At 46.3% G+C, this 17,470-nt stretch overlaps 1 protein-coding gene across 1 annotated transcript in view; it reads right to left on the bottom strand.

Annotated features, from left to right (window-relative positions):
* LOC309632246 (uncharacterized protein) overlaps window positions 1-15,891 on the bottom strand; it is a 31,725-nt gene extending 15,834 nt beyond the window's left edge. Inside the window, exons 1-3 of the mRNA XM_082399547.1 lie at window positions 15,755-15,891; window positions 4,412-6,073; window positions 2,416-2,495 (exon numbers count right to left, since the gene is read on the bottom strand). Of these exons, the coding sequence (XP_082255673.1) occupies window positions 2,416-2,495; window positions 4,412-4,497 (166 nt within the window). The 5' untranslated portion in view covers window positions 4,498-6,073; window positions 15,755-15,891. The remainder of the gene's footprint in view (window positions 1-2,415; window positions 2,496-4,411; window positions 6,074-15,754) is intronic.
* Window positions 15,892-17,470: the final 1,579 nt, after the last annotated feature.

Raw genomic sequence — 17,470 nt, 5'->3', positions numbered from 1 at the left:
AGCAGCAACTCCACAGGGCAGAGAGGGTCATAGGTGACATACAAATACGACCTGGAGAAGTCAGAGGAGGGGTTGGGTGCTTCATGGTTTGAGGGTTATCTAAATGCCTCTCCTGTTCCAGAAGGAACCTGGTTCCCCTTCCCATGCCAGAGATCCAGGCACCTGGGCTGGGAGCAAGGATTGCTCTGTCTGGCCCCGCAGCATGGAGCCCAGGCTTGACAGTGTCTGAGGGGAAGAAGCCTGAATAGAGAACCAAAGGACCGTCAGCCATGGGCCATGCTCCCAAAACCTTCCAGGAGTCTGAGGCAGGGATTCACTTGCTTTATTGGGGGGATGCTTTCAAGACAAGGGGAGAGAGGGAGGGTAAGGCAGGTGATATAGTCTCAGCTGGCGTCTGGCTTCAGCCTTCCCAGAGGGTGCTTTGGAGTAAGAATTGCAGCACAGAGTTGACTTCACCATGAGACAAAGAGGCCACACTTTTGTACCCTGTCCCTGTCAGGCATTAGATGGGCTTGTGGGGGAGGCAGGCTGCTGGATACCCCTGGGTGAGGTGGTTTCTCCTGGGCTAAGGACGACTCTGGAGGGAAGGGGGGCAGATCTGAGCCCTCAGCAGCCCACAGCTGGAGGACGGGTACCCTGGTCACCGCCCTGTCCAATTGGAGGTTTTAGAACAGCAAAAGAAAAGAGACCCTGAAATGCTAATGCTAATGTGTGTGTGTGTGAGAGAGAGAGAGACAGAGAGAAGACAGTAATTCTAACAGCTAACGTTTACTGAGCTCTCAACTGTATACTTGCGCCAAGCCTTTTATAAATATACATTTTATAACTACAACCTCATTTAATCCTCTCAAAAACCTTATTAAAACATACATTTTGTATATAAGGAAACTGAGGCTCAGAGAGGTTAAGTCAGCTGTCTAAGGGCACACAGATAGAAAGGCCAGCGCTGGGAGTTGAACTCAGATCTGGATTACTCTACAAATCAAGCTCTCAGCCCCTGCCACGCTGCCTACTGAGGCTGCCAGGCCTATTTGGACAGGCAGCTTTCAAGAGGGAGCTTGGGTGGTAACACAGATGAAAAGAGGCCTCAAGCAACCTTTCCAGGTTCCAAAGCTGGAGTCACTCCGACTCTCCTTGCTCTCTCTTTCCTCCTAGCCATCCATGGCCAAGTCTTGCCCCATGGACCCCTTCAGCCTCCCCGTCATCTGTCCCTTCTCTCTGCCCCTGGTCCGCAGCAGCTCAGGCCCCGTTCCCCTCCTAGCTAGAGCTGGACTGGCCTCTCCTACTGGGTCTCTCCTCCCGGCTCATCTCTCTCCCTCCCAGCCATGTGCACAGCCTCACCAAACTCATCTCGAAAACCCAGCTCCAATCATGTCAATTCCTTGATAAGGCCTTTCACTAACCCCTATCACCTGTTGCAGTAAGCACACTCACCTCAGCCTGGCAATCAAGGTCTCCAAGATGTGGCCCCAAATGCAACCCCAGCCTCATCTCTGCTGCAGGCAAAGAGATGATTTCCCCCCATCCCTGCAGGCTCCTGTCTCTGTGGGCTGCTCTCGCTCTGCTCTCACTGTGATGTGGCCTCTCCCAGGACATTTGCCTGTTGAAATCTGACCATTTTAGAATTAAATGAGACTTTAGAAATTAAGATAAAAGTCTAATTTTCCAGGTGAGAAAAATGAGACTCAAAAATATATATCGATACACGACGACAACTATTATCATGAAGGTGCACTATATGTACTCAGGTAGCATGTACGTGTACACACATACACACGCTCACACGCACGTTCACTCTCAGTCTTTATCCTTCAGTTCTTGCATGCATTTCACTCTGGACCCTTGCCGCTGGGGCTGGCTCTCCCCCCAGCTGGTTTAATGAAGAGCACGTGGTCTTCCTGGTGAGAGGAGAGACTAAGAAATGGAAGAGCAATCTCAGGAATGGACATTGGATCACAATCATGATCCCAGCCCTGACTGTGTACTAGAATCATCTGAGAAGCTTTTAAAATTCTCAGTGCCCAAGCTGCAACCCAGACCAATTGTACCAGAAGCCTGGGAGTGGGATCCAGACATCAGTATTTTTTTTTTTTTTTTTTTACAAGAAAAGAGTGTCCACTGCTGTATAGTACAGGGAACTCCACTTCGCTGTACAGTAGAAACTAGCACAACACTGTAAAACAACTATACCCCAATAAAAAAGAAAATGGTGGAAAAAAAGTATCCAGAAACAAAAACTTCAACTTGAACAAGAAACAAGAGAACCACCAAACTCTGCATCCCGTTCTAAAAACTCAACCAACATTTTGTTTGCAAATCATTTGTTGATCATCTACTACGTGCCTCAAATACCCAGGCCTTGAGACTGGAAGCTGGCGCCTGAGGACATGGAAATGAAAGGACACAGACTCTGACCTGAAGGAACGCCAGTCCCTGGGGCAGATGCTCGCATCAAGCAGCCAGCAAGTCCCACACCAGAGGCACGCCTGGGGAATCTGGGAAAAGAGGAAGTAATGATTACTCTTTCAGGAAAAGACTGCACAGAAGAAGTTGACTCAACCTAAGTCTTAAAAGATGAAGCTGGAGAGAAGGTTCCCAGCATAACAAAAGCCCACGGATGTGTGTTTTGCACCCTCACTGGAGGAGCAGTCAGTGCTCCATGGTGGCTCTGCTGAAGGTTTTGACTTTTATCCACCCAAGCACCCCCACTGTGCCTTTTTAAGGACTCTTGCTTCCATTGGCTTTCTAAGGCAAACCCTGCTTATCTCCTTTCCGATTTGTAGAGACTCTTTATTGGACTCTTAGCCTCCAATCTCACCTACAGCTTAACAGCTACAGGCATACCTCAGAGATATTGTGGGTTCGGTTCCAGACCACTGAAATAAGAATACCGCAATAAAGCAAGTCACATGAATTTTTTCTTTCCTAGTGCATACGAAAGTTATGTTTACACTATACTGTAGTCAATTAAGTGTGAAATAGCACTGTGTCTTTACAAAAATACATACCTTAATTTAAAATACTTTATTGCTAAAAAAAAATACTTTATTGCTAAAAAGTGCCATCATCTGAGCTTTCAGTGAGTCATATAATCTTTTTGCCACACTAACAAAGATCACTGATCACAGAACACAATAATGAAAAAGTTTGAAATATTGTGAGAATTACGAAAATGTGACACAGACATGAAATGAACAAATGCTGTTGGAAAAATGGCTCTGATAGTCTTGCTCAATGCAGGGTTGCCACAAACTTTTAATTTGTAAAACCACAGTATCTGCGAAGCATGATACAGTGAAACAAATAAAACAAGGTGTGCCTCTACTATAAAATTCAGTGTTTTCAAACAACAATCGTTTTATTACATCTTAAGATTGTGTTTGCATCTGAACAGGGTTCAGCTGGGTGAGTCTTCCGCTCCATGTGGGGTCCACTGAAGTCACCCGGGGGTTCATAGCTGGCAGATAGGCTGGTGTGGAGGGTCCAAGACAACTTCATCCACAGATATGGCATTGTGGTAGAGCTGGCTGGAAGCTGGAGGGCCTAGATGTAGGCTTTCTAGCATGGCAATCCCAAGAGTAGTCTGTCTTCCTACATGGCTCAGGGCTCCCAGAGAGAGTCCCAAGATTGAGGAGATAGAAGCTACCAGTATCCAAGCCCAGGTGTTACTCCCACCAAATCAGTCACAGAGCCTGCTCAGTGTCAAGAAAGATCTTATCTCTCTGGGAAAGGAATGTCCAGGAATGTATGGATATCTTTAGTCTGCCCCAGCCTTACACCCATTTCCAGATTAAGCTCCCCGATTTAACAGTCCTCGGTTACCCCAAAAACAGTTACAGTGGTTTCCCTTTGCCTACAGGATAAATTCCAAATTGCTTATTTTGGATCCATGGGCCTTCAACATTTGACACAAAACATCTTTCCAATGTTGGGAGATGCTTCTCCAAGGGTCTCTGGCACTCCTGCACATCTTGCCAAGGCCTTGGTCTCTCTTTAACTGGTCCCAGGCTGTTTCTCCTGGTTGCGTTTGCAGCAAGCACCCTTGTGGGATGAGATATTGTCTCTCTCTCAAAGAGCAGACTGCTGTAAGGTGGTGGGCTCTCAAGGCCCAGGATCCCTTTCCTGTGTGTCGCCCACCTGCATGGCCCCTGTGGGCCTTGGGGCTCAGAACTGATGTGACTGTGCCGACACTCTGGATCTTGCTATTGCTACAAGTAATAGAGTCCTTGGTCCCCAACTCAGGAGTTGTATGTCTTCTGTCAGCATCCACGCACTGGGGCAGGCGAACTCATCTGCTTGCAAGCAGGGAAAATCTCAACCCCTTCCCGGCCCTTGGCATCCAGCACGTCACCACCACTTCCAGCTACCGCAGCCTACTTATCGCGCCCACAAACATGCAGAAAATTCCTACCTCAGACTCCTACTGCCACCCAGAATATCCATGGGTCTCTCCTCTGTCTCATTTCTTTCCACTGGCAAAGCCAAGTTGCACCTCATTACTTTTCACTCACGTCAGGTGTCTTCACAGCACTCCCTGCCCCCAGCCTCTGGTTGGTGGTTCCGGCAGCAAAGTCTACGAAGCTCTTTGTGATAAACCCTTTCAGCTGTTAGGGCCTCGTCTCTGAGCGCTCTCACCGCAACAAAACCCAACCTCTCTCTTTCCAGAGCACTTTCATGCTGTTCCTCTTGCCTGGAATTATCCTTCACTGTCTGTCTGACTCATTCTTCAAGGTCCAGTTCCAGAGACACTTCCCCCAGGAAGCATCCCCTGTGGTCTAGCTAGCTCATTTGGGGGTCCCTCCCCCTCCCCTGCCTGCTCCCCCTGCACAGGACACAGAGCAGCATTAACTAGTACCATAAGCGTTGGTACTGAGTCTGCTCTTCCAGTATCGTGAGCTCCTTGGAGGCAAGAACCGAATCTCGCTCACCCCGATATCAGTGCTTAGCTGGGGTGATGCTCAGAAATATTTCTTTTAAAAAGAATGAATGATGCCCACTCCCTACATAAACACTTTGCTTACCACCTCTGGCCAAAATAATCTCATTCCTCCAGATTCCCAGAGGACTGGTTTTCTTTATGACAGTATATATGGGGATGTCCCAGTGTTTCTCACGTGTACCCCTTGAAGGTCAAGATAATATCTCCTTGTTCAGATCAATCTTAGATCACTTTGGAGTTTTTCTAGCTTTCCATTTTGTAGATACATTATTTTAAACCCCCTAAAAACCTAACCCAAGGATAGCAAGAAGAGCTATGGAGTATGTTACATTTTATTTGGATCAATGGACAGATTTCCAACCAGCTCTGAGCACATGCTAATTTGCATTTTTATTTCTAATATAATAACCAAATCAATCTCCTAGGAGAAGAGAAGGGTACTTTTTCTCACCTCTGTCTATTCACCACCTCTGAGCAGGGGTGAATTTATTCAAGATTCAACAAATATTTATTGAGCGTCTAATAACATTCCCACCCCCCAGGCACCTGGCCAGTGTCCCAGGCAGTGCATTGGCAGGGAATGGAGCTCTGCCTTTATTTATAGGTTGGAGATGGAGTAGAGTCGCCACTGCAGCATTGACATGCAAGCTTCCTAGCTGTTAATCAGAAAGGTCTGAGAATCCAAAAAGATCGTGAACAAACATATGGAGTGATGGTCTTTGACAGCTATCCTTCAGATGTGGTTTGTCCTACTCTTTCTCCACTCTTCACAGCACATTTCTCCCAGAAGCAGTCTGGGACGTTCGGCAGCTCAGTTCACAGAAGGGCTATCCACGGGCAGCACTGGAGGGTGGGGAGAGTGTAAACGGTCACTGGGCAGAGCTGCTCCCAAGCAACAAGGCAGAGGAAGAGTCCTGTGAGGAGAGGGCGGGGCTTTCTTGTCAAGTCACCTTGCATCTCTTTCCAGTTCTAGTTTAGTTTCTCGAGAAAGATAGATGTCTCTGCTATTGTGTCACACCCAGTGTATAAGATGGAAAATAGCAATATACTGAAGTTAGAATCCAGTCAATTTCACCGTGATCACTGTGAGGTTCTGTGGCCTGAGACCTAAGATCTGGATGTAGCTGGTAAGATCTGGATGTAGCTGGTAAAATCTGGAGAAAGTGGTGTTTCAGTTAAGAGCAGTAGTGTGGTTCAGGGTTAAAAATGTGGTCTTTCAAGTCGGAGAAGGACTCTAGTTCTACTTCTGCCACCTACCAACAGGGTGATCATGGGTGTGCAAGTTATAGTTCCTCTTTGAGCTAATTTTCCTCATCTGTAATCAGAAACGGTAAAACTACCTCTCAGAGTCATTATGCTTTCACCATGTGATGAACTCTACCCTCCTGAAATTCCTACTCTTCTTGACATAGCCCTCAAACACTAATGTGACTTTCCCTGATACACCCCCCAACCCCAAGAGGAGGTGTGCAGGCCTCTGATCTGCCTTCCTTTCGGGCTCCTTTATCAAACAAAGCAAGTACCTGATTCCTTTCATCGCTGTATGATGGAGGTACTGTGACCGAACCGTGATCGTTTTGCCTGATGTGCAGCAAGCCGAGATACTGAGACGCTGACTGAGGTTTGCAGCAAAGAGAGAGTTTACGCTCAAGCCATGGGGTATTTATGAGACAAGGAATAAAACAGCAGGGCGGTCTGAGGCGTGGAGAGCGTGAGGAGAATAGGGAAAGGTGATTGAAAAAAGGTGCGGTAATTGTCACGCTGTACAGGTGTAACTAAGCTACAGGTTTCAGCACGTTCAAAATGGAGGCGCTTAGCACGATCTGAGGGTGGAGTTTTGGGCCCTCTGACGCCAAAAAGTCACTGAGCTGACACTCACGCATGCCCAGTTGGAGGGTTGGTGGTCTTAACCGGTGTTAACCAGCTCAGCTCGAACTAGACACAGCTGACTCCACATTCCTGGAAAACAGCCGAGGCAAATATCTTATTAGGCTATGTGCCACTTGGAGGACATGCAAGTCTTTTGTAGCAACAATTAAAACAACCTGGATTAGTGAAGGCAGGTTACAGGTGAAATGGATTTAACTAATGATTACCCAGGCTTTCAGTATGTTCTCTCTCTCCTCCCACCCCTAACCAGCTAAAGATAATTTTGTCTTTTCCTACTCAGATTTTCCCTCTTCCCTACTCCATAAAAAGAGTTTAGCCCCTGCTCACCACAACTAGAGAAAGCCCGCTCGCAACAACGAAGACCCAAAGCAGCCAAAAATAAAATAAATTAAATTAAAAAAAAAAAAAAGAGGTTAGTCTTTACTAACCAAGTTATAAAATGTTTGTGTCAACCCTGGAAACAGGGGTAGAGAGAAACAGGCCCTGAACTGCAGGAGGAAACTAGGCATCAGAAAGAGCTCAAAGGGAATTTGACAAGTGAGGTGCTCTAGAGTATCTATTATCTGCTAGGAAATAGACAAAAGAGAATTTGGAAGGGTTTGAGGAGTTATGAATTTGTTCCCCATTAATATTCCTTAATTCCAGAGGTGGTCAGGGAGAGGCCTGGACCGGGTTCTGTGTGAGAGTCAGCTTCCCCCCGCTCTCCTGTCCCAGAGCTCCTGCCTTCTCAGCGAGGGTCCTGCACTCACCACATTTACGTGGCAAAAGGGGGAGAATTATTTTGGATATCAAAACAAATGGTGATCCCAGAAGGTTGCTGAATTTGGGGATAACTGGGACCCACAACTGTCTCCAGCAGTTTGTGCCCTGATATTCTCTCTTCCCTTAATATCTTCCCCTTTCCTCATTTCCATTTTTTATATCTTATGTCTTTATTTTCAAGGAAATGATATATTTCTTCTCAGCACAAACTTGGTCTCTGCTTTTTATTTTTCTCTTTCTTTTTCTGTTGTCTCTCAAGATGAACAAAGTAGCTGCCACCCCGTCCATCATTTCCCCAGAGGGAAGTGTCCTGGCCTGGACACTAATGCCAACCATGAAACAAACACCAAGGGAGCACCTACTTGGGGCATCCCTAGGCCAGGCACTGGGCATGAAGTAGTTGAAGATACACTTCAAGAGGCTGTCTAATAAATCATAGTTTTAACCTCCTCTTCGATCCAAAAGTTTTAGGTGAGGGGTGTGTGTGTGTGTGTGTGTGTGTGTGTGTGTGTGTGTGTGTGTGTGTGTGTGTGTATTTCATAGGACAACATAAGGAAGTGAAAAGACACCTCTGTGGTCTTCTTCAAAGTCCATAACCCAAATCTAATCATGAGAAAAACATCAGACAAACTCAAATTGAGGGATATCCTACAAAATACCTGACCAATACTCTTCGGAAGTACCAAGGTCATGAAAAGCAAGGAAAGACTGGTAAAATCCTAAAAAAAAAAAAAAAAAAAATCTGTAGTTTAGTTATTAGGATCGCACCAGTATGAATTTCTTATTTTTGACAAATATACCATGGTTATACAAGATGTTAACATGACGGTAAGCTGGATGAAGGGTATATGGGAACTCTCTGTACTATCTCTGCCACTTTTCTGTAAATCTAAAATTATGACAAAATTTTTAAAAATTAATAAGGAGAATGCATAAAAATGAATCAATAGTTAAGCAAATATTCAAGCTGGTATAATTCTATTTGGAGTTTATTTCCCCCTAATAATCAATAAAACAGATTGAAAACAAAGACTAGACACATCCATAGCAAAATGTTAATAGATGTTAGTGCAAGATAGTGATAGATAATTTTACTTTTGTTTCCTGCATTTCTCAATTTCCTTCCATGAATATATTTATTATTAACTTTGTAATAATTGTTTTAAAAATAAAACATTATTTTAAAAGTCATGTGGAGAAAAAGTGACCTATACTCTGTCTGTGGGCCCGAGAAGGCCCAGAGGCCAGAAGATGCACCCATTATTAATTCTGTGTGGAGCTGAGGAGAAATGAGACGAAGCCCTGGAGAGAAGGGAGGGAGCTTTCCAGGAAAGTGGAGCATTGGAATGCAAAGCTTATTCAGGCTCTGACACGCTCAGGGGGACACAAAGGCCTTCAGCACTTTTGGCAGTAAGTGCTCTCCCTGCATGAGCAAGAAAAGCATCTCGGCTGGGTCAGTCACCTCTCTGGGTCCTCCCCGCCGACAGTCAGGATGCAGGAAATGTTTTCCAGGTTTGAGTGGCCTGTTGCCAATCACTGAAAGGGAAATAGCAGGAACGTGGTCTGGCGGCCTGGTGTGAACAGGGCAAATGCACATGTGCGTGGCGGGCAGGGCAAGATGGCTCTGTTCACCGGAGGTGATGACATGCCAGGTCCCAAAGTAAAGGTGAGCTTAGGGTGGTCCAGTGGCAAGTGTAGGAAGCACGGCTGCTCACACACAGCAATGAAAGGCTCGCTGGTGAGTTTAGAAGCGACCAGACTGAAAGGCATGTTCAGTCAGCAAAACAGATAGGTAATATTTCTCTTCCCCACCTTCCAAAGGTCTTGATGAGGCCATAGGACCAAGGAGAAACTTTTACACCACTAGTCAGTCTCTTTCGTTTGACTAACCAGGAACGCAGAGATTCAATTTCCTGGCAGTCACCCAGGAACTTAAGGAAGGGGATTTGGCAAAATGCAGCAGTTTCTGCAGGATTCCATCTCATAATCTTGATGAAAGTGATGTTGAGTCATTCCTTTATTCCCTTACCTTAATGCATTCATTCTTAAAACCAGTGTTTATTGAGCATCTATTTTGTACCAGATTACAACAATCCCAATGTGCCCTCCTTAGGTAAACTAAGAAACGGGTAGAGGTGGACTAAAGTGGGGGTCTGGAAGGAACAGAGCATTACAGCAAAAAGTGTGCTGAGCCCATGACTTAGAGAGGTCCCTAGGCCATCCAGCAGCATTGTATTTTACATGACATGGCCTTGGTTTTTCCAGATTCATTACACTCTTCTAAGAAAAAAAAAACTATAGCAAAAGAAGAGGTCTTTTCAGTGTCAAAAGGAAAACTCGGATGTCACTGTAGCTTCAGAAGCTTTCTCTAATTGCTACGGAATCATGGCCTAAGGGCAAAGGTCAAATGACAGATGCGTTTTTGACTATAATGACCGGCTAGGAAGTTTCAAAGAGCATTTCAAAAGAGTTTAGGTGGCAGAGCACCTGGATGTCATGAGACCTGGAGTCCTTTCCCAAATCCCCAGTTTCCTGTTTTATATGGGTGGTCCTGCTACCTACCTCATGGGGTCATTGCAAGGACGAAATTACGTATGTGACTCATTCAGCACTTGTCTGGCACATACCAAGACTCAACAGATGTTAGATATGAATTTAATACTGAAGTACCATGACATGTTGATATGTTAAATTCCATCACATAAACTAATTTTACCTAATGAAAATATGACCGTGTTCCAGGTATGCAGGAATTCTTTACCTCATTAAAAATACATAAGTTATTAAACACTTTCTTGAATGTTTAAAAATTTATACTCACTTAACACTTGTGTATTTGTTTATCTGCCAGCTGACAAGCAGGATCAGCTACCAAAGGTATATAAAAACTTGTTGGAAAAGAAACGGAACTTGAATCCATTCTATCCGCTGACTTATAATTTCCTTGTGACATGGGACACAGCCATCGTTATTCAATGCACTCCTTTGGGAATCTTCAGAAGTGTCCTTTGGAAGCAGAGTCTGAGAGCTGCTGGATTGGACAGCATATTTATTATAACCACTTGCTTTTAAAGAGAACCAGTTAGGATTTGTAATGAGGCCATGAAAATCGCCCTGCTTTGTGCCAACCTCTCTAAGAATTCAGTAAATCTGAGAAATCCTAGAACTCAAGGAAAACAGTGCAAATGCTCAGGCTGATGAGCTCGGCAGCAAGGCAAGATTCTGCTGCGTAGAGGACCTTATCATCTATCTTATTAAGTGACGGGACACTTTTGAGAGTGAAAGGGGCCCTATTAAAAATCATTCCAAGACAGCAGTTCTACACACACAGCTTGTCCCTGCAAACCAGGGCACATGGCCACCTCCTCCGCAGGCAGCTGAGCCCCTGAGATACTTCCGGGCAGCAGACAGTGCAGAGACTCAAGTGCTCACGCTTGCTGTCCAGCCTTCTCCACGTGGTCGGTGAGGGAAGGGGGGAGGCTGGGCGTCTCCACACCCATGGGGACAGCTCAGAGGCGGGAAATGGGTGAGCAGATCAATGCCCTCACTGCAACTGAAGAAACTGAATCTTCAGAACAAGCACTGAATTTTCCAAAAGAAAATTTGGGAGTAAATTTGAGAGGAGGCCTCCAAAGCCTTCTTCCCATAATTATCAAAATGATTCAATCCGGTCCATGAGCAGGTCTTTAAATGGCTTCCTGTGCCAGGTGCGGTGGCCAGCCACTGGGGACCCAGAGGAGAACAGGAGCCATGAATGGGAGAGACGAAGCTTTCTGCCCCTACATGCAGTTTAGAGCAACCGGTCCCAGACCAGAGGCAGCAGACAAGCCACGGGGCACAGAGGAGGGAAGGGAGGACTCCAGCTGAGGAGGCCAGGGATGCTTTGCTGAGGAGAGCACGCCTGCGCTGAGCCTGGAAGGCGGGGCAGGAGGCCAAGAGGCAGGCAAGGAGGGAACACTGCTGGTGGAAAGAACGGGGTACACAGGCTCAGGGACATGCAATGAGGGGCAATTTGGAGACCACAGTAAATGCAATCAAGGGAGGAGCTGAGTAGGAGAACCAAAACTGGGGGCATATGTCAGGCCTGCCCTCAGTAACTGTGGGAGTTGCAGCAAGAACACAAGTGAAGGTCTCTGGCCCCTGACCCATCCTAACCCCCACCTCCCGTCTCCTACCATAAAGGGCCTCATGAGCATGCATGTATGTGGCCAGCTCAGCCCGGTCCCTCCATACCAGCCTGCAGATAGCCACCCCTTGGCCATCCCTTGTGTGCACAACTAGGGAGAACAACTTGCTGTGAAGTCTCCCCCGGAGAAGACAGAACCAGGGAGGAGGCCCCACAGACCCAGAAGCAGGCTCAGCGCGTTTGGGCAGGTATTCCAGAATCCCAGGTAACCGGGGCATAGTCTCAAAAGGAGTGCACAGGCTCTGGGTAGGTAGATCCCTAAGCCCTGTGGACTCCTACGGGAGGGGTCCCTGGGGAGGGTCAGAGCAGGGTCTTCGAAAGCGCGGGGCCCAGGGCAGGGGCCGCCATTGCCCAGGACCAATGGCCATTCTTACCCGAACTTCACCCCCACTCCCAAATCCTGACTCCCCTTTCATTCGCAGGGGATCTGGCCTTGCAGGCCTCCTCAATACCAGGAGTACGTTTACAAATGATCCTGCCAGACTTGAGGTCAGGGCCTCCTTGCTGGGCCTTTAAGAACCCTCTAAGTTCCAGAAGCTTCCCTCAACATGTGAAAATCCTTAAAACGTCATCTGGTGGTCCCATCAGAGCTCTCGACTCTTACCTGGAAAAGACACCCATGCCCCCCTGGCCCAGGAGGAGCCCAAGAGTCATAATTTGTTCAAGCTTCCAGGTTCTGCTGCGCATTCTGAGTTGACGACCTCCAGGACCCCCTCTGAGGTGAAGGGTCGCCACTTCTGCCTACAGTTAGCACTTTTTTTTTTTGTTTATTTATTTATGGCTGTGTTGGGTCTTCGTTTCTGCGCGAGGGCTTTCTCCAGTTGCGGCAAGTGGGGGCCACTCTTCATCGCGGTGCGCGGGCCTCTCATTATCGCGGCCTCTCTTGTTGCGGAGCACAGGCTCCAGACGCGCAGGCTCAGTAAGTGTGGCTCACGGGCCCAGTCGCTCCGCGGCATGTGGGATCCTCCCAGGCCAGGGCTCGAACCCGTGTCCCCCGCATTGGCAGGCAGACTCTCAACCACTGCGCCACCAGGGAAGCCCCAGTTAGCACATTTTTAAAACACCTATTTTGCCTTTTTTTGTTAGGATCTCATACTTTCTGTTCAGAAGTAGGACAATTTCTTGGAGACCTCCAGGAAATGCTCTGTTCCCAAACCTTCCTCCATACACTCTTTCTTGAGAGGAAATTCATGCAGCTCTCCATCTATTCATCACACACACAGGATCCCAGGCCTCATGCCACTGGGGATACAGGGGTGAACAAGACAGACACAGTCCCACCCTCAGGGAGCTTCCATTCTCATAGGGGGAGACATGTTAAACAAGCATGACAATACATTGCAATTATGATGGGTAATTTGAATCAAAGGAGGGTATATCTGGGCAACCTACCCTAATCATCAAGGGTCTTCCTTGGAGACCCGACATTGGAGCCAACCAGCAGGACAAGTGAGATTAACTGAGGGTGAGATTGGCCTGGGGAGGTAGGGGTGGCAGAGCATCCCAGGAATGGAGTCTTGAGGGAAGAGACACCAAAACACCAATGTGGCTGGAGCGTGGAGAGAGGAGGGGGAGAGGGAGAGAGTGGGGCGGGATGGGGCTAGGGAGGCTGGCAGAGCTCAGACCCAGGGGAGGGGAGGACTAGAGAGTGTATCAGTTACCTACTGCTGCGTAATTAGTTACCCCAAAATTTAGCTGCTTAAAACTACAAAAACATATTACATCACAGAATTTCTGAGGGTCATAAACCCACAGCACCTTAGCTGAGTGGTCCAGCTCAGGGTCTCTCATGAGGCTACAGTCCCTGACGGCTCCAAGGGATCTGTTTCCAGGGAAGCTCACACACTTGGCTATTGCCTGGAGTCCAGGTCCTCGCCTCCTGGGCCTCTGCACTAGGAGAGAACCCATGAAGTGGCAGCTGCTTCTCCCAGAGTGAGTAATCTGAGAGGGAGGGCACCAAAAATGGAAGCCACAGTCTTTTATGACCTAACCTCAGAAATGACAAGCCATCCTTTCTGCCCTATTTCATTGGCCAGAAGGTAGTCTAAATCCAGTCCACACCCAAGAGAGGGTGTTACATGAGGGTGAGAATACCAAGATGTGGGGACCATTTGGGGTCATCTTGGAAGCTGGCCTCACAGGGAGCATAATCAGATTCATATCAAAAAAATCATGCACCCATAAAGGAATTTTCTGGAGTGATGGAAATATTCTATATCATGACAGAGGTTACACAAATGTAAACCTTTGCCAAAATGCATTGAAGTGTAAATCTTAGATGCATTATTGTTTAAAAAGATCGCTGCTTCTGGGAAGATGGAGTAGACATACTTTTCTCTGTTCTTCCTGTTGAGTACAAATAAAAATCCTGAACATTATATATATGAAATAAACATAAGAAGATTCTGAAAGGGGGAGAGAAGGTGCAGACCAGCTAGGCACCTGATGACAACATGGGTTTTCTTTTTGTCTCGTAGACCCCAGATTTGGAACTAAAAAAGGCAGCAATCTGAAACATCAACAAACGCAGACCCTAAGAGTCCTAAGAGAAGCCCGCTTTCTCTAGTCAAAGGACCAGGAAAGGGGCATCCGCAAGATAGAAAACTTTTGGACAATGACCGCCCTACTCCAGCCAAACACCATAGAAAACCTGCGGCCACACAACCTGGGTGAATCTCCAAAGAACTATGCTGAGTGGAAAAAAAAAAAAAAAAAGCCAATCGCTAAAGGTTACACACTGTATGATTCCACTTGTATAACAATCTCGAAATGACAAATTTATACAAATGAAGGAAAGTTTAGTGTTAATCTAAGAACACTGGGGAGGGGGAAGGAGAGGGAAGACAGTGCAGCTATAAAGGGCAGCGTGAGGGATCCTCATGGAGATGGCAGTGCTCTGTGTCCTAACTTTCCTTGTCAGCACCCTGGTGGTGACACTGTACTGCAGTTTTGTGACTGTTACCACTGGGAAAAACTGACTAAAGTGTGCAGGGTTCCCTCTGTATTGTTTCTCTCTGAGTGTATTACTTCTAACACTTGCACGTGAATCTACAATTATTTCAACATAAAAAAAATTTATTTTAAAAAAGCGCCACATATGTTATGATTTCACCTATATGGCATTCTGGGGCAAAACAAAAAAGGGGCAGAAGAAGATCTGTCTTGCAGGAGCTGAGTGTGAGCTGGACTTGCAGTTGACTCTAAAGGGGCAGCGGGAAACTTCCTGGAGTGACAGAAATGTTCTAGACCTTGATTGTGGTGGTGGTTCCCTGAGTATATGTGGTTATCAAAATTCAGAACTGTGCACTAAAAAGGATGAATTATACTGTATATAAATGATACCTCCATGTAGCTGTTTTTTTAAAAGAGCGTATGTCCGAAGAAGTGATTTTCCTCATCTCTTCGGCCTCTGAACCTTTTCTTCAAAGGAAATCTCACGTGGATTTTTTAACCTGTAAAACAGATAAAATTGGGAGTCTGCACTTGAATTGCGTAGGGGACGCCCTGTCCCCCATCATCACAGGTAGCCCCAATGCCTCAGGAAGAGTTGAAGAATGCTGTTCTAAGTCACAAGAAAAAGACTTGTCAAATCCCTGGCTCTTTGAGTTGTGGGACCCAAGGGGTGACCTGAGGAAAACGGCTCCAATTCGTGAGCTGGGTTTCCTAGTCAGCAACTTGGAAACTCTGAAGGCAGTTCCATACTCCTGGGTGTCAGGTTGAGGCAGTGAATCTCCACTGTGAGCTGAGAGCAGCACTGACTGGTGCCCGAGAAGGGCCGGCGGGGTCGTGTTAGAAAGAGGCCCAAAGGGACTCAAGTGAAAATCAGCGGACTGCCTTGGTAGTGCTGGAGGGATGCAAGAGTCCCGAGAGAGCAAGCTGTGGTTGTTGCAAGTGGGACAGCCCCTGCCAGCTGCCCACACCCACTGGCTTTCTGTCTGTCCCTGCCCCAAATGGGAAACGTAGGGGAAATGGCTTACCTTACAATATCCTTAGAAGCAAGAGGCTCTCTTGAGGCACCTACATCTTTTTTTTTTTTTGAGGCACCTACATCTTTTTTAGCTCCATCCTTGAAGAGAATCTCCCAAAAAAGGGATTCCGGCAGATGCTTCTGGAATTGGTTCTGTCAGCGCTGAGTCTGCACCTTCTGGATGACCCGGTGAATCCTGCATCCTCTGACTTACCCCAGATTCCCAGCTGTCACCTTTAGAGCCTCCTTCTCTTGGGTGCTTTTTTCCTGAACCAGTTTTAGGTGATGGAAATTTGTGAGTTTGGTGTTGACAAAGAGGGTCTCTCAAAATTGCCTCATACAGTCAAAGAGTAGAGCACAGGCCACTCAGATCTAAGAACCAGAGACTAGGGGATGAGACCCTCCTTTGCCAGACTCACAGCTTCACTGGCTCCCTTCAGTACCTGGTAGACATATGCTGCAAAGGAACGTGTTTGGAGACAGAAGTTGCCCGGTCACCATGGTGATGAAGATGTGCTACTTGCATCGTACAGGGCATCCTATATATTTAGCAACAGCAATTAGAAAGGCTGCAGTTGCATTCAGCTGGGGCACATGACTGGCTGGTCTGAGCATCTTGAACAAGATGCAGTCCCCACAGAAGGGCCTCGATGAGATTTTGGTGAGGTCTAACGACATCCCCGTGACATAGTCCAGTCTTTCTAATGAGCCTGATTTGGGGGAGGCAGCATGGTAGAGCAAGCCTGTGTGGCTAAGACACTAAACAAGGATGGAAGGAAGGTTGTGGATGCCAGAGATATTTAAACAGTGGAATAGTTTTCCAATTTCCAATTCCTGGAGCCACATTAATGAGACGAAAGACTCTCCAAGAACTACTAATTTTACTGCTAATTTTATGACCCAGGTTCCCATTTGTTCTCCTTGCAACAAGATGAAATGTTACTATCTTAGCAGTTGTATAGTGGGAAGGCCTCAGGAAAATTCTCTCCCTGGGCCCTGAGACTCCCTCATACTGCTTGCTATTTAATGATTTTTTTCTCTTATTTTGAAAACAGCTGAGATTAATAATCTTCTATGCTGGGTAGAGGGGGTGATGGGTAGTAATAATATTTTGATTATTTACTGTATACCAGGAAATACACAAAATGCTTTACATTTATTTATTTTAAAGGGTGAGATTCATGCAGCATACGATTAACCACTTTAAAATGTACAATTCAGGGGCATTTAGTGCATTCACAAATGTTGTACAACTATCACCTCTTTCTAGTTTCAAAACTTTTTCATCATCTCAGAAGAACATCCTGTACAATTAAGCAGTCACTGTCCATTGCCCCTCCCTCTGTCCCCTGGTAACCATTAATCTGTTTTCTGTTTCTGTGGATTTACCTATTCTGGATATATCTTAGAAAAGGAATCATATGATATGCAACATTTTTGTCTGACTTCTTTCGCTTAGTAGTGTAATGTTTTTGAGGGTCATTCAAGTTACAGCAGATGTCAGTACTGCATTCCTTTTTCATAGCTGAATAGTATTCCACTGTATGGATGTACTACAATTTGTTTATCCACTCCTCCACTGATGGCACATATATTATTAACTCATTTAATCCTCTCTACAGTCCTATGAGGATTTTTTGTTTGCTTTTTACAGGACAGGAAACTGAGGCACAGAGAAGTGAAGTGACTTGCCCAGAGTCATATGTATAGGACAAGGTAGCACAGG

The sequence above is a fragment of the Balaenoptera borealis genome, assembly GCF_965194805.1.
Source record: "Balaenoptera borealis genome assembly, chromosome: 7".
In the NCBI taxonomy this organism is placed as follows: domain Eukaryota; kingdom Metazoa; phylum Chordata; class Mammalia; order Artiodactyla; family Balaenopteridae; genus Balaenoptera; species Balaenoptera borealis.
The sequence above is the reverse complement of the archived record's forward strand: the minus strand, read 5'-3'. Positions and strand labels throughout refer to the sequence as shown.